General features: G+C 37.0%; 1 protein-coding gene across 2 annotated transcripts; it reads left to right on the forward strand.

Annotated features, from left to right (window-relative positions):
• The first annotated feature begins 96 nt into the window (after window positions 1-96).
• LOC148420750 (ribosomal protein S6 kinase beta-1-like) lies at window positions 97-27904 on the forward strand. Of its 2 annotated transcripts, XM_088419606.1 has the most exons (16): window positions 97-291; window positions 1246-1300; window positions 5526-5563; window positions 10621-10735; window positions 11773-11841; window positions 11932-12079; window positions 13395-13452; window positions 15511-15611; window positions 15894-15984; window positions 17404-17494; window positions 18920-19027; window positions 20405-20467; window positions 22439-22516; window positions 23277-23384; window positions 24667-24779; window positions 26990-27904. In XM_088419606.1, the coding sequence occupies exons 1-16, from the start codon at window positions 275-277 to the stop codon at window positions 27165-27167; spliced, it is 1431 nt and encodes a 476-aa protein (XP_088275732.1). In that variant the 5' UTR covers window positions 97-274; the 3' UTR covers window positions 27168-27904. The 2 variants fall into 2 exon arrangements, with proteins under 2 accessions (XP_088275732.1, XP_088275733.1); XM_088419607.1 differs by lacking the exons at window positions 97-291; window positions 1246-1300; window positions 5526-5563 and adding an exon at window positions 9861-10144.
• The last annotated feature ends 4 nt before the right edge of the window (window positions 27905-27908 follow it).

A 27908-nucleotide genomic window follows, 5' to 3' on the forward strand; every position in this document is an offset into this window, starting at 1 on the left:
AACCACAGAATTTGTTTTGAAACCTATTGTACGCTGCACGTACTTCCCCTGACGTCACACATGACGTCGGCGTCATTAATGACGTGGCACTGACAACAACCAGGAAGCCCGAACGAGGGGATCCTGGGTCTCCACGAGAGTGAAACACACTTATGAGGTTGTTGACCACATTGTGGAAGGACCAAATACTGTAATCGCAAACATTTTTTTTTTTTATTAAAGATAAATAGCACATACATAACCACAGTAATAGAGTTCGCTAAGGACTCTCCGGATGGAAAGTGCTGCCAGGTGAGCTAGTTAACTTTACGTTAGCGGATTTTACAGTGGGCTAAGCTATGTTGTCAACACAGGTGTCATCCTTAGTGACAATCGTAAACATCAGGTCACGAGTTGGTCGGGAAGCAATGGCAACTCGGCAAGTCTTTGCATATTTTGAAAGCAACCATTATCAAAAAGGGTTGTTTGGGCCTCACGTGCTTATGTTGCGCCTGTGTTAGCATTGCTCGTGAATGACTTCCAAGCATAAAAATATCTTTTAAGCGTTCAAACGCTATCGAGGTGTGTTTTAATACATTATATTTGTCTTATAATTAATACGAATTATATATACTGGCTGAACAGTTCAATTGACAGCGCACAATGTATTCGTTGTTTTTTTCAATGGGCCTATTTTAACTGCACACATCGTAAGATACTTGTATAGCCACTTAAAAAGCACAAAGATGTTAAGGAGCTCTGCGTCACGTTGTTACCATATATATTTTCCTTAAAAAACGCTATCTGCAACAAAATCGAACACAAAAGTCCAAGAAATTAATGTTTAATTAATTTCCACTAATCCAGTGCATGTATACCCCCCCATCAATATGTATACTATTTCTTGCCAAACGCTTTGAGACTTCTGCTTTGAACACGTGTCCTCAACTCATTCTCATTCAAGTTTTTCTCAATAAACTTTTTAGCTACTTAATCACATTCTTCTTTCCACTGAATGGCATCATCTGCAAATTGCAATAAAATAAATACAAACACAAAAAAATAACAATGCTAATTGTTATGTAAAAAGCCATGGCCTGACAAAACTACCACAGCAAGACAACTTGAAGAGTTCACCATTCAAGTGAAACCGGTTTTATTTTCCTACCCTTGCCAGTCACTTAGTTGCCGGCCACACACAGTTTTTGAAAAGTGACATTGAATTAAGAAACATCATGTACATTGCCTGACGTGTGTCCATTTCAGGATGGCGGAAGTGTTCAACATAGACTTGGAGACTGAAGATATCAGTGATACAGAGGTCTGTCTTGATATTTTTTTTCCTCTTTAAATACTACTGTTATATTAAAATGTTCTGGTCTTATGTTTTACAAGTGTACATTTCTGTGCAAATGTCTGATGGTGCCACTATCGTATAATAGCCTTTTTTCCCCCCTACAGCAGCCAATATTACTTAAAAGGACAATGTGTTAAGATTTAGCGACATCTAATGAGGGAGTCACCAAAATGACAATCTTTGGCCGAACCCAAAAACAGAAAATGAGAATGCTTGGCCATAAACCAAAATAAATGTCTGGTTGAAACCGAAAACAGAATACGAGAATGAATGGTTGCAAACCAAGACCCCGAAAAAAAAAAATCACACACAACACCACGGCAGCAATCTACCTCGTGAACATATTGTAACGTCACAAGCAGCTTGCTCAGGTCTGTAAATGATTGATGGAAATGAGCTAAAACTGCATACTATGGCTTGGGATATTTGTTTCGTGTTTTAATGCTGTTTTAAAGGGAACTAATTTAATTGTTTTCATTTTTCTTGGGTGTTAAATGTTAAAGTATTTGTATATTATAAAGACAGGTTTAGTCTCCATTTTTATTGACCGCAACCACTAGGATTGAAGACAGAAGCCAAGTTATTTGAGTAGGTATTGTAATGGATCATTTATTGTAATTAAGTAAAATTCAAAATAATTTCACCTCCATTCTTCTCGATGTACTGTAGTTGAGTCTTTATAAAGCCCACATTATTACAGCAATTACAGTTATTAACGTTGAATGCTCTGACTGATTTTTCTGTCAGAGTTTTAAATGTCAGACTTTGTTTGAACGCACCACATACTTCGTTAGCAGCTTACCCTGGAGACTTGTACCATACAGTACAATGGCAGTGTAATTGACTATAGCGGTTTCTTACATTAAAAAAGGAAAACACGAGCTTAACTTAAAAATATTGACAGAATTTGTCATTGTCAGAATTTAGGCTTTGTTCAATTGAAAAAAGAAACACTCAATTGGTATAACCAGAACGTTTGATCTTTAAGTATTAACGTTATTTAATATGCCAAAGCAAACCTATTTTTGCTTGTCCTAATTTAAAATAATTTAGTAGTATTCATCGCATAATATCAATCATTCTTTCATGCTTAAAACTTCTTTATGTAAACCATTGAAACAAAGTATATATTTTAATATTGTCTTCATTATAGTCATATAATGGGTTAAAAATAATTTTAATACTTATATTTGGAATGATAGGCAAATACATCTTTTATTTACACAATTCACAGTTATAAGTACAGCATTAAAAGCATTTTCAAAAAGAAAGACATGTCTTATTGACAATTCAATAAAACAAAAGAATTTCGAAATTTGCTCTGAAACAATACTAAATAAGAGCTGGACTGTGTTACTGATCAACTGTGTCACGCTGAGGCATTGGGTGTTTGGTTTGGACCTTGCCATGGATCAGACCTTACAAATGAAAAAAAAATAAATAAAATAAAGAAAGTAAATATTAAAAAAAATTCACAAGACATGACAAAAACTTAGCACACAGGGCAACATAGCTAACTTACTTGCTGAGTGCAACCCAATGCAAAAAAATAAGCCTACTTCGAAGCAAGCATATTATTTACTTTTAATTTGAATCAGTTAGCAGTCAAAATGTCATTTTTGGTCATTTCAAACCGAATTTATTCCAATTTTTTGCCAATGGGATTTTTCTAAGTGCCTCTCAATTGACAGATATCTCCTTATGTATTAGGAATCAGGTGAGAAACTCAATGCCATTTCACATAGATAAATAATATATTAGCGTGAGAAAAGCTTTTATGCAAACATGTGGGAAACATGTTGGTGGTAGGATGACAAAGTACCTGATTTCACTTGTAATGCAAAAAAAGTGTTTGACTTTTTAAATGTTAATATTGCCGAGGATTATCTTAATTAAACGTGGCAGCCAATATCGTAATTGCAATTAAAATTCGATTAATTGTGCAGCCCTAAGTGGCGGTGTGTTAATGTTGGTAGAGATGTAATATAGTGGCAATAATAACTGAGTCATGACTCAAACTCAAATAAAAGCCTCTTACAGTTATTGCATTGTCGTCTTTGTGTTTTTTTTTTTTGGTGTGTGTTTATTAGAAAGTTGGCTTTTGCAACATGCCATAGAAGTGTAATTTGATGTTGTGCTTTCTTGGGTAGGTCTTTTTTTTGTCTCGCCCCTAATCCCAGGGATGAAGTGTCGGCTCAGCAGTGCTCTCTTTTCCCAACCCGTTGACAGTGTTTTCCTACCAACTGACGCCCATCTCCATCTCTGTGCTCATGTGAAATTCAGACAGGCACTTGTTTGCTTTTTTTTTTTTCGTCAACACAACATTCTTTTTTGGTTGTATTGTTTCGGTGTTAATTGTGATTTGCGTGGAAACCCAAAATGCATTTTCGCCTCAAAAATTGTGATGGTACATTCCCAGTAACTATTATAGGATTATAATATTATTCTATTAGGTCATGCTGCGCAGGAGGCTGATACAGCCATTTTCTATTATGGCTTCCCGAACAAGAAAACTACACGAACATTAGTGTAGTGGTAATCCATTTCTGAAGTGAGGTCTTTGAGACACCGTTGTGGGCGTGCTTCAAAATCAATGCATTCTCTTGGTTTAGCACTAGATGTCGCTCAGTCTTACACATTGCTTTTTTGAGGGTCATTCCATGGCAAATCATTAGGTGGGTTTAATCAAGCCAATTTTGATTTCAGTGAAAGTTGGGTTACTTGTTGATAATGATGACGCAATACTAAATAATCTACATACAACAATTTTTTTTTATAAATAAAAAAACGGTGTGTCTTTCCCTCTTTTAAGCCTTATATGTCAGGAACTACTTGGCCATTCATCACAAAACCGATACCATCGGAAAGGGAATTCAACAAGGATTCCATATCCATCTGTTGGTTGGTGCATGTTTTGACCTACTAACTTGGTCAATATTTGGACCCCAGTAGTGATTTGTCACCTGATTGGCCAAGCACTCAGTCATTAAGCTCAAAGGGCACTCCTATGTGGCAATTGACCAATTGAGGGCTGGAGTTGTAACCCACTCAGGTGAGAACGGCAATCCTTCTATTTCTTTATTTTTGGTCATAGCAGAGGACGTGTGCTTCTTTGAGCACACAGGCGGTTGAAAGATCGTAAAAGATGAAAAAAAGCTTTGGAATTTAAATGGCAAACTCTGCTTTTAAATCATGTTTGGTAAGCTCCTTGTTACTTGCTTATAGTTGAACACCGGAGCAGCTGTTTATTTTGATCTTTACAGCCAAGACACGGAAAGAGAAGGCATACCCATACATTTCCAGTATAAGATTTAAGTACCGGTAAATATGTGTTCTGCAGTACTACTTCGACTTCCAAGGAGCTCCAGTGGCAAGTGCAATTTTAGATAACTCGCCTATCTAGCATGCAGGAAATCTTCACAACGCATCTTTCCGCAATACAGGATTTTTTTCCATCAAAACAATCAGCTCTGCACTGTATTTGGTAGTTCACTGAATGTATTTAATACAAAAAGCTGTATGCCATATTATGTAATGGTATAAAAGGCCATCGGTTGCCATTAATTTACACTCATAATTACACACAGCGGCAATTTAGAGGGTCCAAAATACCTACCTTGCATGTTTTTGGGATGTGGGAGGCAACCGAAATGCTCATAGAAAGGCCACACGGGCATGGGGTAAACATGCAGACCCCCACTTAGGAAGACAGTAACCGAAAGCGAACCCACAGCCTCCACGCAGCTTCATTAAAATTAAAATTGACTTGGCTTTTTTTTTTTTTTTTTTCTTTTGGAGGTAGGTTGGGGGGTGGGGTTGGGATGGAATGACCCGAAAAACAAAATAGCCCACACAGCTGGTTTACACAAGTGAATACTAAACCAATGTTCACAAAAGGTTGGAGTGGCAGGGTGCCTAAACCTGCTTATTTGATTTGTAAGACAAAGAAAAAAAAAAAAAAAACAGATGGACTAAAAAACACAAATGTAAAGTTTTGTAAATTGGTTTTCATTTACTAAAAATTAAGCCTGTGTAGGGGGTTTTTGCTGCACCATTTGGCTAACTTGTAGTCATTATGACATTGCTGAAACAAAATATGTAATGGTGGCCCAAGACCTTTGCACATTAATACACAAAACACTGTACTTGTATATGTTTTAACTACTTGGGCTTTCCCCCCCATCCTTAGGATGATGTTTGTGTTGGCATCTTAACAGAACCTGACAAGTGAGTTCAATTCATCTTAAACACACACTTAAACATACAGCCATGGAAAAAAGAGACCACCACTTCACCACTTCAGTTTCATGTTCATTTATGTAAATGCCTAATACCACTAAAGGTACATTTGTTTGAACCAATATATTGACGACAGCAAATCAGCCCATAATGATCAAATTTAAGAACTGATGAAGACATTTTCCAAAGGTTTCTTTGAACACTGGACCTTCAGTGACATCATATTTATGGTGATGATAATTATTATTGTTAATAATATGCCATCAATATGACACCAGGTCTTGAGTATCAAGACCGTATGTTTCGGACTATAAGCCGCGACTTTTTCCTCATGATTTTAGCCCTGTGGCGTATAGTCCAGCGCGGCTTATCTGTTGTTGTTTATTTTTCTTTTTGCTAGCCACCAGCAGGCAAATGTGTGTATCTAATCGAGGTTTTAATTTATGGAACAACTATGAAATAGAACTGAAAAGATATTAATCAATGGCTGTGCTCAAAGAGTTTTAAAAATATATTATTAAAAAAATATATGTTTCTAAATTGAATAAGAGAATGTATACAATTTTGGGTACATTTTTTGACGTGTAAATTTTATATACAGTACACATGATTTTATTTATGTAATTATGATTGTGTATATTAATTATGTGTAATGTGTTTATATGTTCACAAAAATAATCTATCAAACAAAGGGAGACAAAAGAAAATGCTATTGAAGTATTTCGATTTTGAACTACTATCTAACAAACAGTATTCTGTTGGTGTTGAAAATATCCATCCATGTTCTATAAATATGTTGGGACTAAACATGCAGGCATGTTCAGTCTGTTAAAAAGAGGATGCTGTTGGCAGACAAGTACAAAAAAATTAAATAATAAAATTATTATATATATATATATATATATATATATATATATATATATATATATATATATATATATATATACACGTTAACTTCCATATACCATCTTTTTGCATAAATACTGTATCTAATGTTATTACCTGTGGCTTATAGGCCAGTGCGGCTTATCCGTGAGAAAAATCCTTTATTTTATTTTTTATTTTTTTCTCATATTTTGGTGCTGCGGCATATATACCGGTGCGGCTTATAGTCTGGAAAATCCGGTTATATATTACACAACCCTTAATTTTGGCTAATCAAGCAACCTTTAATCTCCAGAGCATTTAAAATAAATTATTATTGGTATTTCTGACATTTCGTTTGGTTGCCATTTATTTAACAACTAATAAACATTACAAAAATCTGTAAAAAAAATACAAGTGTTTGCACTAACCAATGTGGAGCCGCAATGTGCCTCCTTATTTGAAAATAAAAAACATCCTTCTTTCTTCAAGAAGACTTATGGTGAGCAATTTTTCTGTGTGTCCATTTGTAGATATGGACATGGACATGGAGGCTAATGCTAATGCAGAAAGCTGCATCTGTCTGCTTGTGTTTCAGGCAGAATACACTTAAAATTCCAAGAATGAATGTTCAACTGGTGTCCCCAAATTGCCGTAGCTTTTAAGTGTCCAGCCGACATTTGGTGTCTCGTTGCTGCTTTCGTGAAACAATGCAAGTTGAAGTTGAAAATTAATATACAGTAAATATCAATACAAATGAATAAAAATATTTATGAATTACTGTTTTCTGAGTATGTTTAGGCCAGCAGAAAAGGCAGTAGAGCTATAAAATTTAATCAATAACTACTCTATCGAATTAATTGAAAGCTATTTTGATAATCGAACAATTGTTTAGCGCGATTGTTGAACTTATAATCTTTCAAATCCTCTGATTTCAACAGGTCAGCATTACTTATTGAATTTTGTCGTCCTTCATGAAAGCAGACCAATTATTATTATGTTGATGCAAAATAACACTTTTGCAAACATCTGCTTTTACGTTGAAAACTCTGAGTGACCACTAACAGATGGGTTTCAAAAAGCTGCGAACAACGTCAGTTCGTCTCATTTTGTATTGTTTACTTGTTGTAAATCTGTTTTTTGAATCACTAAACAATCCCAAATAATAACGCAATAATTGGTAAATAAAAAGGAATCGACTATCAACTATCCAATTAATCAATAAACTAACTGATTATGTTAATATTCAATAGTGACAGCCCTTATCAAATATTTTCTTATCTTTGGCCTGCATTGGGTGGAGTGGTATTGTACTCTTATTTTATGGTCTGTATCATGCCAATATGTACGTTAAAATTAAGCTTGGAATTGAACAATCGACATAATTAATTTTACAGGCACTTTCTTGTTCATCAAAGAGCTTCTTTAAATGGAAATATTCTATCACTTCACAGTTGACAAAGTCAAGCGGCTCAGGGGACCTTGGCTTCACCCGACTAGTTTTCGACAAAATTATCGTGACAAATTCACTCTTAACACACCTTGCACATGGGCCATTCCATGATAGGTCAGAGACTCTCCCTAAAGACACCCCTTCAACTAGTTTGACACGCCAACCCTCCCCCAAGGCCCCTTAGGCAGGGGTCAGCAAGACCCTGCCCGTGGGCACCAGGTAGCCCTGAAGCATCACATATTTGCTCTGCAAATAGTTTACAACATTGTGATTTTCTAGGAATTTTACATTTACAGTGTTCCCTCGTTTTTCGCTGTCAGTTGGGACCAAAAACTCCCCGTGGTGAACTCTGTGAGGAAACCCTCCTTCCCCGTTTCCATCCCTTGGCCGTTTCCATCCCTTGGCCGTTGTCAGGGAGCTTGGTGGGCCAGAGTTGCCCTCGGTGTAACAACCCTTAGACGTCAACCTAGAGTGGAGCCTGTAGCTGACTAAACATGATAACAAGCATGCAGAGTTTAGACTTGAAATTCCAATTCATTACAACAGCACTCTCGTAACATCTTTGCGGAGTTGTAATCCACTCCTGACCTCATTGGTCAGTTTTGTGCCGGGAGCCAATCACGTGTCTTGTAGGAGAGCCCGCAGCATGTCCGTCAACTCAAAGTCAAAAACCCTCACAGTGCGTTGTTCCACAGTATTTCTGTTTTTCTTTTTTTTTAATGAAAAAAAACAAAAAACAAAAAATCATCAACAATCATTAACATGATCGGTTTTCACACAAAAGTACATAACATTAATTAACCTGTAACAATAACATTATGTCAGATACTTTGAGGAAATTTGTCATTTCATAAGTGGGTATCAAACTGGTAGCCCCTTGTATTACTCCGTACCAAAGGAGGAGCTCTCAGTTTCAAAAAGTTAGGTGATCCCTGCTTTAGTGCCTTACGATATCAAATGTAAGGATCAGAAATTTGAGCCTTCAAATTTTGCATACCACACCGACTTTTGGAATCCATGAATTACACGCTATACAGTATTTGGAAGCTGACATCTTTTGTTAAAAATGATCAAGTCAAAAAGCCTCATTTTATTCCACCTTCCTTATATTTTTATCAAGAAACACATCCTTAATGTTAAAAATGAACATCCAATGAAATATTTGCCAAACCACATCATTTTAATATTAAACTCAATTGTTGATATCTTCCGAAAGTTACTAATAGATATTCTTGTATTCTAAACAATTTAAAATCAAGTAATCAATAAAATAAATGTTACTTAAGAACCATGTAATCAGTTTAATAAATAAGTTCATTTTCCAGGATAACTGTCGCAACACTGGCTATGGTTCCATCTATGTCTGGGCAATTCTTGTTCTATTTCAGTTTGTTAGGTTTTATGTGTACGCATGGTCAGACCGGTCCATTCATTAATTTATGCATGTCCTCACAAGTTCTAATTGCAAAATCCCTACTTTGTATGAGAATATTTGTATGCATGCTTTACGCACACTTTTGTGTGCATTAAGCTATTAATTCCAAATACAAATTTATCGCAGAAAGGTGACTGGATAGTATGGGTATCGGGGCACTCTGTGAAAACTTACCAAGTAAAATGACCCAGGCAGGATAGACACATTTACTGGACCGTGTTTAATAGGGATAACATGATTTTGTTTTGTTTTGTTTTATTATTTTTTTTTCCAGATTTTTGGGCAAGAAGTACAACGAGTACAAGGGGAGAATGAGCTGCCTGTTATGTATCTACTTCATTATGATGAAACAACCAAACATCCGCCAAACGTTATGAAAAGACCAGTCAATTCAAAATAAACTGCATTTTAACTAATAGTGTATGATACAAACGGCCTTGGTAAGCTTTTATTTTGAAGTATTCCCAGAAGTTCTTCCTCCTGACAAGGATCTTCTTAATCATCTTCGACATATCTGGATTACATTGCAGCAAGAAAGAATGACCTTCTGTGCTGTCGAAAAATTACCAGTGTGACAACTGATCATGCTAAGCTAATCGAGTTAGCACGTTAAAGGGGGGCTCTGACAATCGATTTAACTATTTACACAAGTCTGACTGGAACCACGTTAAAGCGGAGAATATCAATTTTTGAACAGCAAAAGAGCAGAGCAATGTTTGGATTACATTTCAACAAGAAAGAAGGTCCTACTGTGCTGTCAAAAAACTTAACGGTTAGACAGCTGCTTGGGAGCCAGTGATGTTTGTAGTCGAAATATGTGAGTAAAGCAGCCTTCAAAGTTCATCTTTTCATCAATTTTCTTGAAATTATCCACTGTAACTTGTTGATGTTGTTGTTGGTGATGGCAAAAAGCATTCAATATGCAATATGTAATATGCAATGTGGCTTTTAGCAATGATGACAACGATCTGCGATAACACTTGGTGGGGCAAGGGATGGCCGTCAATGACCTGATGTCACATCCAGTCCCAAAATGCCCCTCCTTTAAAACTAGGGTGATTTGGGGCAAACTGTTTTGGCAAATACAGTATGCGACACAAAAGTCCAAACACCATCTTATTATCAAACTGTAGAATATTGCTCCTTTGACCTGCATATGGAATACATGTATGCATACAACAAACATGTGTATTGACAAATATTAAATGACAACTGGATGCATCACGTGTAATACATTTTTATACTCAAATTGTCATGTGTCATTTCTATTTTTTTGTTTTTTCTTTAATCCAGTGTGCCGAAAGAAGAAGTGGAGTTGACTAGTGAATGTGTCAATCGAGACAGTGAGAAAGTTGGACCTGAGTTCTTTGAACTACTCACTGTGCTTGGAAAAGGAGCTTATGGCAAGGTTCGTGTGTGTGTGTGTGTGTGTGTGTGTGTGTGCATGCCTGCATGCATGCGTGTGTGTGTGCGTGTGTGCGCGCATGTGTACATTTTCAGGAAGTTAGAAAGTGAATTGTCTTGAAGTAAACCTGATAAATGTTGATACTAGTTTGTTTGGATTTCACTTGATCTTGCTGCTTTAGTACTCAGAAAATTTCTTTCTGTTTTAAAGATAATTTACTTTAAATAGTTTACAAAATTTCTTCTATTTGAGTCTAATGCCAGGAAATAGTTACTACCATCCCGTTTCTTAAAAAACGGCTGCTAAACTGTCAACACGTGTCTGTGTTACTATTTTACTTTTTCACATGATTTTGACAATATACACATCAAAGTTCTACTATTTCAAACATGTTAGTGACCATCACAAATTATGAAAAGCAGTGCGAATGAGCTTACAAATGTCCTCAAATCAGCTTCCCATGTAGTGTACTTTGAAAGCTATACATTCCTTGCACCTGTTTAAATGCCATGTTTTTAATATAGGGTCCTTTCCAAATGTATTGGAACAAAGTCAGTTCCTTTATTTTTGTGTTATACAAAATACATTTGTGTTGCAGATTGAAAGATGAATATCAGACAAAAGTTCGTCATTCCTACTTTTATTTCTTGGTGTATATGTGTGAACAAACTAAGCTTGAGTTTTGAAAAGGTAAAATACATATGCGCTATTGAGTTATCGTCTAGTTTTTGAAAGCTCTACGACCACTTGTTTCCCTTGAAAAAGTCTTTTGTTGTTTTGGCAGCATTTTGGGCTCATTGTCTTGTTGCATGATGAAGCTTTTCTTGTGTACTTGAAATGCATTTTTATGGTAAGATACCGCAAAAACTTACTTTGTGGACTTGAGAATTTTTGTTCAGGTTCTTCCTTTCCCAACAGCACCTCATTTGTGAAAAATCTGTAAAACTTTTAAGAAAGAAAGAGACTGCCTTTTCTTGATTACTGTTAAGAACACACAAACACATTGCCTATGTTAGTGATAACATGCATTTTCCTAATAGGTTTTTCAGGTGAGGAAGGTTCAAGGTGCCATGTCAGGGAAAGTATTCGCCATGAAGGTTCTCAGAAAGGTACTTTTGAATACATCTTGTAACCTCCTTGAAAAAAGAAAGTACACATTTGCCCCTAACCAGTTGGCCCTCCCATATGTTTGTTTTGAGGCCATAATTGTGTGCAATGCCAAAGACACTGCCCATACACGAGCAGAGAGGGAGATCCTTGAAACCGTGAGACATCCTTTCATAGTGGATCTCCTCTACGCCTTCCAGACTGGTGGTAAACTCTACCTCATACTGGAGTACCTAAGTGGTAAGTAGGCCCTACTGAAGCAATGTATCTCTTTGGCATGTGTGTTTGGCGTAAAAACCAGCGTAACTTCATTTTAGTACAGGTGCAAGTCGAGTTTTCCATGTTAGGGAATTTGGCAGGCGGCTTTGTGGGTTTCTGGGCGTGTCAGTGAATAGTGAGGCCGCTTCGCTAGCGTATCTTGACATTTTAGTAAGAGAGTTGACTGCGCTATGCCTAGAAATGGGAGTGTCATCATTTTCGTGACGACGTCGGTCAAGCCTATCATGTCCGTGATTTCGGCAGACCATGCTTCAATACAAATTCTGTTGCAATTGTGCTGCACCCCCATGGCGCATTTTGCAATCTTGTTTCCAAAAGTAGACCAAATTTTAGATCAACTAAAAGCAGTTTTATATTGCGGTGGATGCGATGGATGGTAGATTTATTTGAGGTACACAGGCAGACAGATTTGGCTGGACGATATGAAAACGGTATGAATCTGAATCTATATGTTTGAATCTTATGGAAATCATTTCTTGAAGCAAATTCTAATCATTATGAAAAAATATTTAAGAACCGCCCCGAACACACACACACACACACACACACGCACACACACACACACACACACACACACACATGAGTTGTTGGGTTTACTGTTCTAAAAACTGGCTACTCTAAAAACCACATCATCCTTCTCACTATGTATGTAATATCAACAGCAGCCAAAGGTGGCGCCAAAAAAACAAAGCTCAAGCACAAATGTATTAACTGTTAAACTAAATAATCTCCAAAACATCCTTTTGGGTGCAGCCAATGAGGCCCGGTACCAGTTGATCCACGGACCAGTACTGGTCTGCGGACCGGTAGTTGCGGACCACTGCACTAGATCATACCAGGGTCAATGAAATAGCCTTACCACGCTTTAATTTTTAAGTCTTTCCTCAGAACGGTGTTTGCATTCTGATTAGCGCTCACACATGCATATACACAGATAAACACACACATTTAAAATGCGTGTCAGCCTATTCCACCCCAGGTTTTCAGAACATCCTTACTTGTAGGCTATTTACTTTAGAATGAGGCTCTGTCGTCTGGGATTTGTGAATCCCAAGTTAAATAAGATCTCAGAAGCAAATTGATTAGACTTGTTTAAGTTTAGACAGGTTAGTCTATTCCTAGATTTCTGTATGGGAAACAGTTTTTCCAAATTTGAACAAATCGACTTTTTAACTGCTGTTTTTGAAAAGATTGTCTTCTTCCTTTAAAGGTTGCATTGTATCTGTACTTTTGAGAGTTGGACTGTTATACCTTAATTGTAGTTGTATGTCACCAGGAGGAGAGCTATTTATGCAATTGGAGAAGGAAGGCATTTTCATGGAGGATACTGCTTGGTAAGGAATTGTCAATCCTGTTGCAGAAAATGTAAACGTACTATTTAATACAGCTTTATTTTACGGATACATCTCCAATTTCAATCAAGTTGGGACATTGTGCAAAATGAAAATAAAACAATACAATCATTTGCAAATTATCTTCAACCTACAGTATATTCTCTTAGAGTCAACACAGACAACATACACACTCTTACGGTTATTACAGTAATGGGGCGAGCAGAAGAGTGGCAGCAGACTCAGTTGGGTGGTAGCAATCAGAGGAGTTGCTTACAGAAGCTTTGGTTAACCCAAAGTTGTTACTGCATTATGAAGCCCAAGGCATAGGAAACTTACACATCTTATTCAGTGTCAAGAATTCCTAAAGCACTTCAGTTTGTAATTTTGACTTACCTGTATATCTTATTTTAACTTGTGTGCTTAATTTGGAAGGCTGCACTGCATTTCCCAGTGGTCATTTTACCTCTACTTTACCTTTACTAAAATACTGTGGGTCCCGACAGAAATGTATGGAGTCCCAAAAAGCCCACAAACTTTAAGGTTCAAACTGTGTTTACAAGATGTGAGCAAAAACCAACAACAGATATTAACAAATGTAACAGTAAAATGTATTAAAATAATAGAATGAACTTACATGTACTGTAGCATCCATCATCATCTTCTTCATATCGCAACCACTGATATAACTTAACTTCAACTTGTCAACATTTGTTCCTCTTCTCTATCTTTCGGAGCATTTTGCTTTCACTTTTTACTTTCTGGCTCATTGTAACCTGACCCGTGTTTTACTTCACTAGTCACTGATACTAAAAAAAATGTTGTTTGAGTTGCTGTTATTTCGAGCTTGAATATAGCACTTTTAGGAGTTTTTTTTTTTCTATAATGAGATCCTGTAGACCAAATCTCACGACAACAAGATCTCGGGTAAAAACAAGAAAACCTGACCTGCGAGATCAAAGCAAACATGGCGAACCAAATTGTAAAAAATTTAAGTGGTCAAGTTTTTCTGAATAAAAGCGTAAATGGACGATGATTAATATTTTGATATCCCAAAACTAGGAGCGAGACTCTTTGACTGTCTCTTGATTCGATTATGATTTTAGGGTCTCGGATTCAATTCAGAATCGATTTTCGATTCAAAATTATTTGATTCAATCAAAAAATATTTCTGCTTCAATCTATTGATGTGCAAAGAATCATCACACAACTTCAATCTGCTTTGCAAGTCAGAATAAAAAAAAGTGGTCTTTTTTTTTTTTTTTTACATTTACTAAGTTTTGTTTTGCAAGAAACATGTCTTTTCCCCCAAATAACATGTGGACAAACACTACTCTTTGAAGTTGGCTATAAATTCTATAACTATTACACTAATGTCACTAATGTGGTGCCCGCGGGCACTGGGTAGCTCTCGAGGATCACATGAGTAGCCTGCAGACCTATTCTGCAAATAGTTTACAAGTGATCGAATATATCACAGTATTGCGCTATTACGGAAATGAAATTACATCTCCAAAACATATTATTTTAAAATTGGGTAAATTGCCATTTTCCCAATTTATAAAACCACTTTTATTTTTAAACAAAATACATTTATAATACAGCGTTTGTTACAATAACAAACATTTCCCATGTTACATTAAAATAAATATGGAAATAAAATCAAAACAAACCTTTAGTTAGCAACACGAATTTTGCTCAGCAATAAAGTAAAGTATACATGAATTATTTCTGATTGAACACGTCCAATCCAATTTGAACTAAAATAAGAAAATCCATTCATCCATTATCTTCCACTTTATCTAGGGTCGTGTTGCAGAAGCTTTAAATAACAGTGACTTCTAGAACCGCGTTATATTGCCAGTCATCCCATGCCTAGTCCCAACTAGTCCCAATTGAAATTGTAAAATGGTATAGTCTGTCTGCTAGTTTGCTACATCCGCTGTAGGTCAATGTTGGAATTTGAGGTTAGGAAATTGCTTTTTTTGCAATCATGTCTAATGTCTGTGTACACTATACCTTGATTTTGGGAACTGATTCAAGCAATTTGTGTCTGGGCAGTTTTTATCTCGGCGAGATCATACTGGCTCTTGGTCACCTTCACTCCAATGGAATCATTTACAGAGACCTCAAACCTGAGAACGTCATGCTTAATCATCAAGGTAACATCAAACAAAATGTCTTGGTTATAGTGCATGCATACACTGGATTTTTTTTTCATTTTTATTTTATTTTTTCTTAATCTTCTCATTTGTTTTAGTTGTCAATGTGCTCTTCGAACCTTTCCTCATTATTTGACCCAATGTTCTGAAAAATCAAAATTTATTGACAAGGCATGGCCTTTCATTATTTTATATCATAAAGTCAATTTCCACCATTGCGTATTCCTAATTGTAACAGTCAGTGGTGCGAATTAATGTTTTTTCTTACTATTATTTTCGAAGGACACATCAAGCTAACTGACTTTGGCCTCTGTAAGGAGTCAATTCATGATGGAAGCTTCACACACACATTTTGTGGAACCATAGAGTACATGTGAGTAACACAGGCGTTTGTGTTTTTATTTATTTATTTTTTTTGCCAAACTCACTATAGGAAATTTAAGATTTTTGTGTCAATTCAAATATGGTTTGCCATTTGGTTGGCCTAGCGGTCACCAGATGTTTTACCATTGATATTAAATCCCAAATGCATTTGGCCACATTAAAAAAAATCATGTTTCATTCTTCATATTTAATTTACACTTCATCCCAAATAAACAAGCATTAAAGTGGAAATTTGTATGTCCTGACTAATTTGTCACGAAAGTCATGTGTCATCAGTAGTAAGTAAAGGTCATGAAAATGACGACATTAAGGAGTGAGCAAAACAATATTTATTATACTATTTCATCATTAGAGTACATAATTACTCAAAAGGCATTGACTTTTACTTTTTTTTTTTTTTCACAAAAAAAGTATCTGAACGACTCTCCGACAACCAGTGCTTCTGATTGTGTGAGTGCCTGCAGTGAAAGCTATGAAGGCCTTGACTCCATGTCACCACTGTGTATACAATTAGATGGTGAATGGAATTACATTAATGGACTTATAGCACTTTCGATATCATATGGTACAGCACTATATAAAGGCTTATATTTACCCATTCACATGTTTAATAGTACTAGTCCATACATAGTACACGTTGTTGGAATTTTATTTCTAAATCAACATAAACTCAAGTTAGTAATCTGACTCCAATTTGTGACCTTACCCAACTGCCACTCATCCAACAATTTGCGCGCTCGTTCTGCAATAGAAAGGTATCAGGAAGCCGGCATTTTCACACACGAGTGGATTTATTCCTAGCACGCAGATCTAATACAAGCACCTGGGTCTCGGGTCCCTCTCAATACAGCCCTGTACGCCGCTGTTGCCACCAGCAGACGTACTCTCATCCGAGTTGCCCAGCAATGAGTTATACTACACAATATGCAAATGGCACATCAACAAAGGCATCCTGGCATTATTTTATTGGCTATGTGTATACTGCAGTTAACTTTAGCTTGCTTTCATTGGTCTTTCTTCCCTTGCAGAATCGCTTGCTTACTCCTCCTGGTTGTAGTTTTCCTCAAAGTTGTTTTTCACCAGGTGCCAAGGTCATCTCGTCCCCGCGACTAGCACTGTTTGCTCTGAAACATTCCATTCTTACACTCCCGTGCACCCCATATTGTTTTGTTCACTTTACAGTCTCACACTCTCATACATAGAATGTAGCAACATCTAATGAACTACTTTAAGCTCAAACTCTTAGATTCCTTTAACGTCAAGACTTCCTCTTCACTGAATACAAACAATTAGTCGATACTTTGTCTTTAACCTTTTGGGCCATGGTATGTCTATTATAGGGTCTATTGTAGAGAGGAATCAGTTGTATGATTTTTCACTCTTTTTTTGCGTCAACTGTCTGTTGCAGGGCTCCCGAGATTTTGACAAGGTCAGGCCATAACAGAGCGGTAGACTGGTGGAGCCTTGGGGCTCTGATGTATGACATGATGACTGGATCGGTAAGAGAAAACGTTTCCAGGGTAGCTAAGAACTATCATTTTAGTAACAGGCAAGCGTGTGTCTCTATCATCCAATAATTAATGATTTATGTTTCTGTTTTGTTACAGTTATGCCTTATTTATTTAGTGTATTCTCTCTTTTAGTAGTCTATTTTAGCACAGCACTTTCATCGTTGGTCTGAGGTGGACGGCGGTATCACAGAATCGAAATTATAGCTCTAAAATATACCATTTTAAAATATTTTTTTATTTTGGTAATTTGGTCAAATTTAAACAAAATATATACTACAGCATTTGGTACAATAACAACTATTTACCATGCTAAATTAAATATGTAAATTCAAAAAAAGCATGGAGCAACACGGGTTTTGCTCACCAATAAACGTAAACATGAATTATTTCTAATGGAACACCTCCAATTTTTACTGAAATATGCTCTCTTAGTATAAAATAATATTTAAAAATGATCAAATCCATCAACTACTATAGTACTGTGTGTATTCTGTCATTTTATGTTGAATATTTACCACGCTTAGACAAACAAGCGCACTCTCTCTCTCTTTTTTTTTTTTTTTTGCTCTCTCTCTCTCACTTGCTATACTACTAGCTTGTTCTTCACTCGCAGTGTTGCTTGCTTGTCTTCGAAAGCCGAAAACTTCCCAGACAGCTGACTTTGTTTGGACTGGGATAAATGTTTCATTCGTTCGCCCTCTTGACTCTTCTTGACACTTTAGCTTGATAGACAGCTCGCATCCTACCTTGTGCGATATCACATGAATCACTCCGTTAAAGTAGCATGTGATAAAAAGTTAGCCACTTTACCCGCCGTAGTCAGACGCAGTAGCAAACTGACAGTGGTACTGAAGCTGACAAACCAGGTAAAGGACACTGCGATTGCTTGTTGCAGCAGAGGGGGGACTCATGTGTGATATACATATAATATAAATCCCAAGCATTGACCAGTCCGTAGTGATAAAAAGGTTGGGGCATCGCTGAGGTAGACGACGTGAGTGGGGAAAAAAAAAGTATGGGTTTTGACAGAGTTGGACGTTTTTAAATAACCGTGACTTCTAAAGTTGTGGTATATTGCCAGTCCGATAATCATCCGATTAGCACCATAATAATCGAATAAATATGGCTACTAATACATTACTAATATAAGAGGCTCACATTATCACACATTTGGGAAATGCTTTTAATTTGTGGAGAACAAAAGCACTGACAAAACTGTACCTCGATGAATGAGATAGACCTCGAGAATAGAAATTGTGTTTCTTTGTTTTTTTTTCCTCAGTGACGAACCTGATTGTTGAATACAATAGCTTTCAATGCACAAACTTCTTTTCATTGATTATGGAGACTATTTTCTTGATGAACTCTGATGTTGATAAATATGCTTCAATGTGTTCTTGCCCTTCTCTCTAGCCTCCATTCACAGCGGAAAACCGAAAAAAGACCATTGATAAGATTTTGAAATGTAAACTTAATCTACCTCCATATCTGACCATCGATGCCAAGGATCTCATCAAAAAGGTCTGTAAACAAGAGGCTTCGATCACACTGCAGGGCTTTTTGTGGAATCAAATTTTTGTGTGAGGTCTTTCACATTTCCAGATAAATGCGACGTGTATGTGACCTGTGTTTGAATGCTAAACAACCCCAAATTGTCCCGCATGCCCATTAAGGACATTGTGATGTTTGCTGCTTATTTGTTACATGCAAGTCGGATGAATGTGACCTTGTTGTTCAGACTGAAGTGCATGTCTAAAGATGGGACACTTATTGGATGTAAGACCACATACCCAAGTGGCCTGGGTTGCCTTTGAAAAAATCGCATCTGCATTGTTCACACTACCCCCAAAAGATCAGATACAGGTCTAATTACGTTGGTTGTTAGGAGTTGTTTTTATATAAAAGTAATAATGCACATTGTCAGAGCAATACCCCATGGAAAAAAAGACTTAAATCAAACAAGTCAACGGCTTTTGCTATATGATGAGTGGTTTCCAGCTATCTGCAAGGATAGATTTGTGTTTGCAAGTTAATGTTTGACTTTGTCACTATTGCGAACATACCTAAGGTAACTTGCATACAGGAACAATCAATTCACTTGAGCCTTCTTGCTAAACCAGTTTGACAATTACTCAGGGAAAATTATGACTTAATACCTAATCTTATGACCTTCAGTAGTTGTTTTTCCAAATCCACTAAGGGTAAATAATATTGACAACTAATCTTGATATTTTAGAAAAAATAGAAAATACATTACAACTTGAGATCTGAAAGCATACTGCATTTCTTTACATTTTGTTACTACCGTATGTTCCGCACTATAATCAGGTGCGCCTTATATATGGATCGATATTGAGATTGGGATTCGTAGAGGGGGAATGAACTGATAAAGTAAGCTTTACCTGTTTCTTTTGTGTGTTTACAGTTGAACAACGATGGTCATATTGACTGAGTTTAGAGTTATTATTTGAGTTATTATTATTACTTTGAGTATTACTATATTGTGATTGAAAAAGTTTTCAAATATGTCATTAATTGAGGGTGCGCTTTATAATCCGGTGCGCCTTATATATGGAAAAACTTTTAGAATGTCATTAATTGAGGGTGCGCCTTATAGTGCGGAAAATACGGTACTTCTGGTTTCATCACTGGTCAATTGCATTACATTTTGTGTTACAATTCTAGTGGAAGATGTAGTTTTATTCACAAGATGTCAAACAAATAGTTTGAATAATCTACAGACAATTATTTTGTAATGAGCAAAATAGAATATGTACAATAGTTGCTCTGACTTAAAAAGAGACCAATATATAGTTTATCATCAGACCTTGAATCTCTTTTCTCTTTTTCTGTATTATCGTCAGACCGTGAATCTCTTTTCTCTTTTTCTGTATCTAGCTGTTGAAGAAGAATCCATCCCAAAGACTTGGGTCCAGTAAAGCAGACGGTGCTGATATCAAAGTAAGTTTCAATTTCACTCGTGCTTAGAGTAGGTGTAGAAGAGAAAGAAACCCTTTAAGACCCTTTTGCTCGCAAAGCTCATAAATCCATGTTTAAAATAAGACGGTATCCAGCTGTATGTTGGGTTAGGGTTCTGAAATTCAAGTATTTTTTTATTTTTTTGGCACTTCTAAGTTGATTCTTCTATTTTAGTTTTTTCGTTTTTGATTTTACTGGGCTAAAGTGTTTAAATCTCCAAATTTCACCTATTTGAGAAAGAGTCCAGTCCTGAAGACTTACATAAACTTATTTTTCGTTGGAGTGATTGCACCATCTCCTGGCTAAAGCAAAGAAATGTTTTTTATCTTCGATTTTTTTTTTTTTTTTTTTTTTTTTTTTACGCGAGTTAACCAGTCCTCTCATATTTGCTCAAAAGTTTGTTCAGGCCTTAAAACATTAATTTGAACATGAACATTAATCATTCAAATGAACTGCTGAGTGCATGTACCACCATAAATTTTCTTAGTTGCCATTACCTTCAAACAAAAATAATACTGCAATAATAATGTAGATTAAAAAAGATAGATCTTTTTTATCACCTCAATTCATTTTTCAGAAGTTTCGGAACAAGAATCAATCAATCCTCACATTTCAACTTACATTAGGTTACTTGGACTAAGACTCTGATGGAACTAAATGTGATTGGGATATTCCTAGTAGATGCAGTTCATTTTTTAATTTCAAAATTAGCCTGCAGGTCAGATTGATCCCCCAAGGGCAAATGTTAAGATTATTTTGCCATTTCAGAGTAGATTGTCTCTCTGCATCAGTCTTGTAATTGTTTTCACATACTATATCAAAACACAACTTGCTTTAAAAAGCCTTTATGGTGGATTTGGGGAATTTAATAACACAGTTACAATACCCTGTGAAACAAAATACAGGTGAGCTGAACATCTATTAAGTCATCACTCATTTACGTATAACCAAAAATGTTTTTCCTGAAAGAATTGTTAGATGTGGTATCGTGCTGGATGTACAGTAATTCTCCAAATACTGGACGCACCTATGTGTAGGACCTACCCTTAATTTTAGGGTCAAATTCTAGTCTTTTTCTATGTTAGTGCGTGTAGGACGCACTGTATGTTTATTGAGGGTTTAATGAGTGAGACCAGTGTGTTGCTTACGGATGAGTGAGTTGCTCAACAAGTGAGAGAGAGACCGTGCACGGAGGAGCTGAATGTGCCTTGGAGAGAGCCTCTGGTAGAGTTTCACCACGAGTTGGACTTCCTTGTTGTCCTGCTTGGTCAGTGAGGGCCCAAACCTTATAGTACTCTCACAATATGCAAACTGCTCTGCTACAAGTGTTATTTTCTCATTAAAAGCTACCATAATATTCCTGTGTGTGGGTGCACGTGGACGTTGTTTCAGTGTGGTCATTTTTTTTTTTTTAATTACAAATAATAATGTAACAACCTCAGCTAACACTAGCTGCTTTTAGCTGCCATCTTTAACAGCCATCTGACTTCTGCCCTTTAGCTTGTCTCATTACCATAATTACTGTAAGTAAGAATGTGTCCAATATAAAAATGTGCATATGTATGTCAAAACCAATAGCAGACCAGCATCTTAGTGACTCCTTGACGCCGACCAATAGCAGACCAGTATCTTAGGGAGTTGTGACGCAGACCAATAGCAGACCAGTATTGTAGTGACGTAGGCAGTGATGCATGTCGTGACGTATGAGTGCGGAGCGACTAGCAGAGACGCAAGCACATTGACCGCCATGTTTAAGAAGAGAAATTGTTTTTTTTTTTTATGTCATAAGGCGAAAAAAATGCCATAAAGAGGGGACAAAACAACGTCACGGTCCACGTCATAAGGTGAAAAAAGAAACATAAGGCAGGGACGTCGTAAACTGGGGGTCCACTGTATAAACAAAAGGTCAATGAAATGATTTTTTAAACATAATCTTGTACCCCCCTCCCCTAGGCACATCCATTCTTCAAGCAAATCAAGTGGGATGACCTATTAAACAAGAAAATTGAGCCACCATACAAGCCACAGCTGGTAAAACATTTGTTTGTTTAATGTCTCCTTAGTGCCTTCAGACCGCAGGAACCAATTGAAAAACTTTCTGATGCACCTTGGCAGTTTGTGTACTCCCCTTTTTCATACACTGTATTTGGAAGGTTTTACAAGGACCACCTGCAAGTACCATGAAGCAGGGCATGCTGTGCTAACAAATGCTAATTGGTTGCTTGAACTTGGCGGTGTCTTGTTTTGGGTAGGTGTGTATATCAGTATTTACAGATACGAGGATACATCCAATGGCAAATTGCTTCAACTCCAAGAAGAAAGGCACAAGGCAGAAATCTGGGGTTCCGTCAGCGACTCGTAGCTTTGTCAGTCAATTTCCCACCTCTAATAAAGTATATCAACTTATTATTATGATACTAACTGAGCTGAATTTGAATAAAAGAAAACACTGATTTGGCTCCATCGGCATGCAGCGTGTTGCAACTTGCAACAAATTACAACGCAGGGTCAATGGACGCTTCTTTCGTGCATCATTGTGCTTTGTGTCTTTTAGTGTTACGTTTAATGCCACTTGCTGTGCAGGAGGAGTAGTGCAGACGTCGTCAGTCTGATTTGAAAAAAAACAAACAAACAAAAAAAACATAGGGCTAGGTACCTTGAATTCAGAGTTCCTGTTCTTTTTGGTCTGAAAGCTGCTATTGAGTTCAAATCCATATTTTATGGATGTATTCTTTTAACCCTTTTTTGTTTTTTCTAATTGAGTGTTCCATTTGTTTCTTTGTTCATGTAGCAGTCCGATGAAGACGTGAGCCAATTTGACACCAGGTTTACCAGACAGACCCCAGTGGACAGTCCAGATGACACCTTACTCAGTCAAAGTGGAGAGCTCACCTTTGCAGTGAGTAGGGATGGGGAAAAAAGGCCACAAAAAATTATCAACATGAAATATTCTGCCTCAAAACTAAGGCCTGAAATATTTCCCTTTATTTGTGATTAAACTAAAATAACAACCTTAATTTTATATTTGGACAAATGATCAAATGGACTTTTCTTGATAATCAAATTTGTTTGCAGGCCTGTAAACATCAACAAAACTCACAATGGCTGTTTGATCTGTGTCTACAGTATATTGGTAAAAATCCAAAGTGACCTAGTTAATGTATGGTAACTGTTTTGATAATTCAGCTTTAAGCGAGTAACTATGAAACAATCTGTTGCATAGTGATATGAGTAAGGTTGTGTCTCAGATAGATCAATGGATGTTGATGTAATTTTTTAATGTACTTGTTCAGTTTATAGTTCTTGTAAAACAAAACAAAACAAAACAAAAAAACATTCTGTAGTCATGTGAGCACTAACTTCCTTTCATCAAACTTCATTGACATCAGTTACAACACTGGTTAGTGTCATCTGGCCTAGAATTTGATTCTGGCTTTGGTGACCCAATACAATACATACAGGGGTCTGTAAGCATAACAATTGTGCATTGGTGATTTGTAGATGGGTATAGTGGTACTTGATTGACAGTTAACAAGTAGAGAGAGGCATAATTTCAGTGCCGTCACTGAATACACATACACCATTTGAAACCAGAGACATAACTTTTCATTATTTGAACCTTGAAAAGCTTAACGAACGGCAATCATGTAAGAGGTTCAAGCTTTGCCATGATCTCCACTGAGTTTCCCAGATGACATTTGCAATGTTTGTAATCATGAGCAAGATTTTTTGTTGTTTTAGTTGTTCACACCTAATGACTGTGGTAAAATACTTAGTCTGAACTGTTTGTGAACATTTCTCCCAAGATTTTTTTTTTTGTTGGCAAACCCTTATTCCTTTGTGTGGTGCACATCTTCCGGTGCATCCTCTCCATGTCTTTTCATAACGTCTTGTGCAAAATGTAGACTTTAAAAACACAGGTAGGTCACAAAGACCTCTTTCTCTCAGATAGAAAATGTATGGGTTCAACCTTAAATTGCTATAGGCTACCTGGAAATAAAGGGTGAAATGTTGAGCTTTCATAACCGTATTTTGATGTCAAACCCAAAGCTTTTCAGTCAAATGTACTTTGTCATTGCTACTTGCACACTGTTGTGATACTGTAATGTCTTTCAAAATAATAAGTTACATGGGAATATTTTCCATCTGTTTGAGGTGAAAATGTTTTTGATTTCCATCAGGGTTTCACCTATGTGGCTCCTTCAGTCCTGGACAGTTTAAAAGAAGGTTTCTCCTTTGAACCTCGATTGCGGCCCGTTCGCCGACACAACAGTAGCCCATGCACACCCAGCAGGTAATACGCATACATACGCTGCAACTTTCCATCTAGCTTTAACCAGGGCTGGAGAATCAGTGAAAATGAAACAGTGCTTTTGACTCTGGCATCTCTCACAGCATGACATACTAAAATGTCCTAGGTGTCATTGGGTGCTTTAATAGTTGTTGGTCTTTGTGTGCCCTGCATTCAAATGGCAACCAGTTCAGGGTGTCGCCTGCCTACTGCTCCAAGGCAGCTGTGATAGGCACCAGCAAGCCTGTGAACCTTGCGAGGATAAGTGGCTATAGGAAATGGATGGATGGATCTCTCACAGCTACACTCAAGAACATACTTTTTTTTTAACATTACGGTGCTATCATATGCACTAAAGCGCTTGGGTTTTGCCACACGGAAGACTATGTTTCCCTTTGTTTTTGTGTGAGAAAACACTGCTCATTTTTGCCCTGGTTGATACCGGAGTGCTTATGAAGGTTGTGTCACATTTAAAACTGACAACCTGCTTTTTATATCCTATTCCAACACAATTTTTAAAGTTAGTTTTTAAACTCATGGCTAAGGTTTTGCTAGACATTTAGCATTTTTCTCCATCCACACAGGGCGTCTTAAAAGTCCATTTGTCTTTAAGAGGGCTATCTGTCAGGTTCCGCCAACCTAGAACATGTAATAAATAACACACAAGGAAGGAAGACAAGAGGCTTTAGACCAGAGGTGTCAAACTCATTTTTGTCGCGGGCCATTTTGTAGCGAGAACTTCCTTCAGTGGGCCGATATGTTGAGGAAACCAAGTCGATTTTAAATTGTCTCATAATATTATTACTGTACACAGCAAATTGATAGCTTAAATGTTTTGAAATCAGAAGTAAAGCAGCCTAGTTTGTTCATTTATTGTTTACATTACTGTAACAGAACAAACCAAAAAATCTCAACTTTATTTTTCATTATACACGACAAGCTAAAGTTTTGGATCAGAGTTTAGCAAGGGTCATGGAAACTTACATGATTTGCTTTCGCAGGCCACATAAAATGACTTGGCGGGCTGGATTTGGCCCTCGGGCCTTGAGTTTGACACCTGTGCTTTAGACTGTTTTTGCTTGCGAGGAGCACTGACAGAGATGTGTACAGCTACAGTACAATCTCTTACGGCCGTGCCACATATATGTCAAGTCCTCTTTTTTATTGATTAGAGTAGCCCTCAGTTACAAGTGTTGCTGTCCTGAAGGTTCAGCAATTTGGCAACCATTACACAATGCGGTAGTGGTCAGTGTGTGTGCATGTGTATAGGTGTGTGCTATCAGTTCTCAGTGCTGCTTTCTTCTTATTCCACAGTGGTTATCCACAGATGGTTCCATCCTGTAGTTATGACACTATTATAAATGATGTCTTAGTTGTCTCACAGGGTAGAAGCTACGCCAGGTGATTCCTCAGTTATGCTCTTCTGTTTTAAAGCAGCAGTGGTCCTCGTCTCTGCAGGTCCTTCTCTGCTTGCCTCGTGATGATATACATGAAAAGGCCGGTGTCAAAAAAAATAAAATAAAAGTGATCCTCGCTAGCGGGATTTGTTCTTGTCTTTTAGTGCGTGTAGGAAGCGGACCACCATGGAAGAGTGAGCACAGGGTGGGTTTGATTCCCAAGTCTGGGCTCATTTCTTCATTCAGCTGCGTCTTAAGAGAGAGAAATATTACTGCAGTAATATTTGTATATTTACTTAAATCTTAAATTATGCAACCTTATAGAGTAACTGTGCTGTTGTCCCTTCCCATCCATTCGGCTGTAGTCTCACGATGCGCCACAGTTATATTAGTGGCACCCGGAAATCTAATTCGAGCTTGGAGCCGAACAATCATGATAACAATGAGAGTTTACCCTTGAAATTCCAATTTATTATAAAAGAACTCGGAAGTAAGTGATTTACAATGCTCCACTGCAGGGATGCTCACTCCTGGCCGAGCTTTGCGCCTATGTAACAAGCCTGTGAGTTTCATGATGGAGACGGGCACTCCTCTCTTGGCCTCCCTCACTTCTACTTAACAAGCGTGTTTGAGGTTTATGAGGGAGACGGGCACTCCTACAAGACACGTGATTAATCATTGTGCTTTGCCTTGACATCATGCCACTGCAGTATACACAATTTCCGGTAATAACATTTTAGTTTACCTCCTTTGTAATCTCTTCTTTCTTTTTTCCCTTTTAATTTTTTAACTTGTTGTATTTTTCCCCCTTTACAGCCCTCTGAAATGTTCCCTTGCTGAGACCTTCACATCAAGTATTGATGAAGAGCCAAGACGTTTTTCTCCCACGTTTCCCCCAGGAGCTTCATCTCCTGAGGTAATGGAGAATGGATCTTCCAGTATGCCTATCAAGACCCCTGCCAGGAACAAAAAGGTGAAGGGACACCGCAGATGAAGAGAGGCTTAAGCAGATCTGCGCTTTCAGCCCCGGTTGGGTTAACCCTTTCAGTTATTTGGAACGGGTTTAGGTACAGAGTGATCTTTGGGTTGTTTTTTTTTAGTTAATACATAACATTTGTTTTCATTTCACACATGCTATAGTGAATGCACTTTCTTCTTCCTGAATGCAGCCTAATAATAGGAACATGATTTGTGATAGCACAGTAATGATGACCATTAAACATCTTGCATGAGCTGAAAAGGTCTGTAAACTGATTGATTGGCAACAAAGTTTGATTTTATCTATTTTAGTTTAAATAATTGATCAAAATTGATGCCAATCCTGTCACATGTTGCTCAACAGTAATGTGCAAACTGAAGATTCATGTGAAGTCTTTTCAAGAATGCCCTTGCAAAATGAGAATCACATTGAATATCAAGTTAGTTTTTATAACCTGATTACATAGCAAATGCTGATTACATGGAAGAATTGGTTTTGTTAATGCAACAGAAATTCATCATAAAAACAAAATATTATATTTTTAGTTGAACCTCAACCAATGATTCCTACTACCTGTTTTTTGAAGTACCCTCAAGATAAATGAATTTATTGCAAGAATGACTTTACACAATAGAGTTCTACTCAAGATGTATGATAACACCATCAAGGTATTTGTAATTCTGTATATGAGCAGTGTTTCTTTTTAATGTCAACATATCTGCATATCTGCTACAGTATTTCATATATATATATATA

Source organism: Hippichthys cyanospilos, chromosome 7 (assembly GCF_059441005.1).
Source record: "Hippichthys cyanospilos isolate Australia breed blue-spotted pipefish chromosome 7, RoL_Hcya_1.0, whole genome shotgun sequence".
Lineage (NCBI taxonomy): Eukaryota > Metazoa > Chordata > Actinopteri > Syngnathiformes > Syngnathidae > Hippichthys > Hippichthys cyanospilos.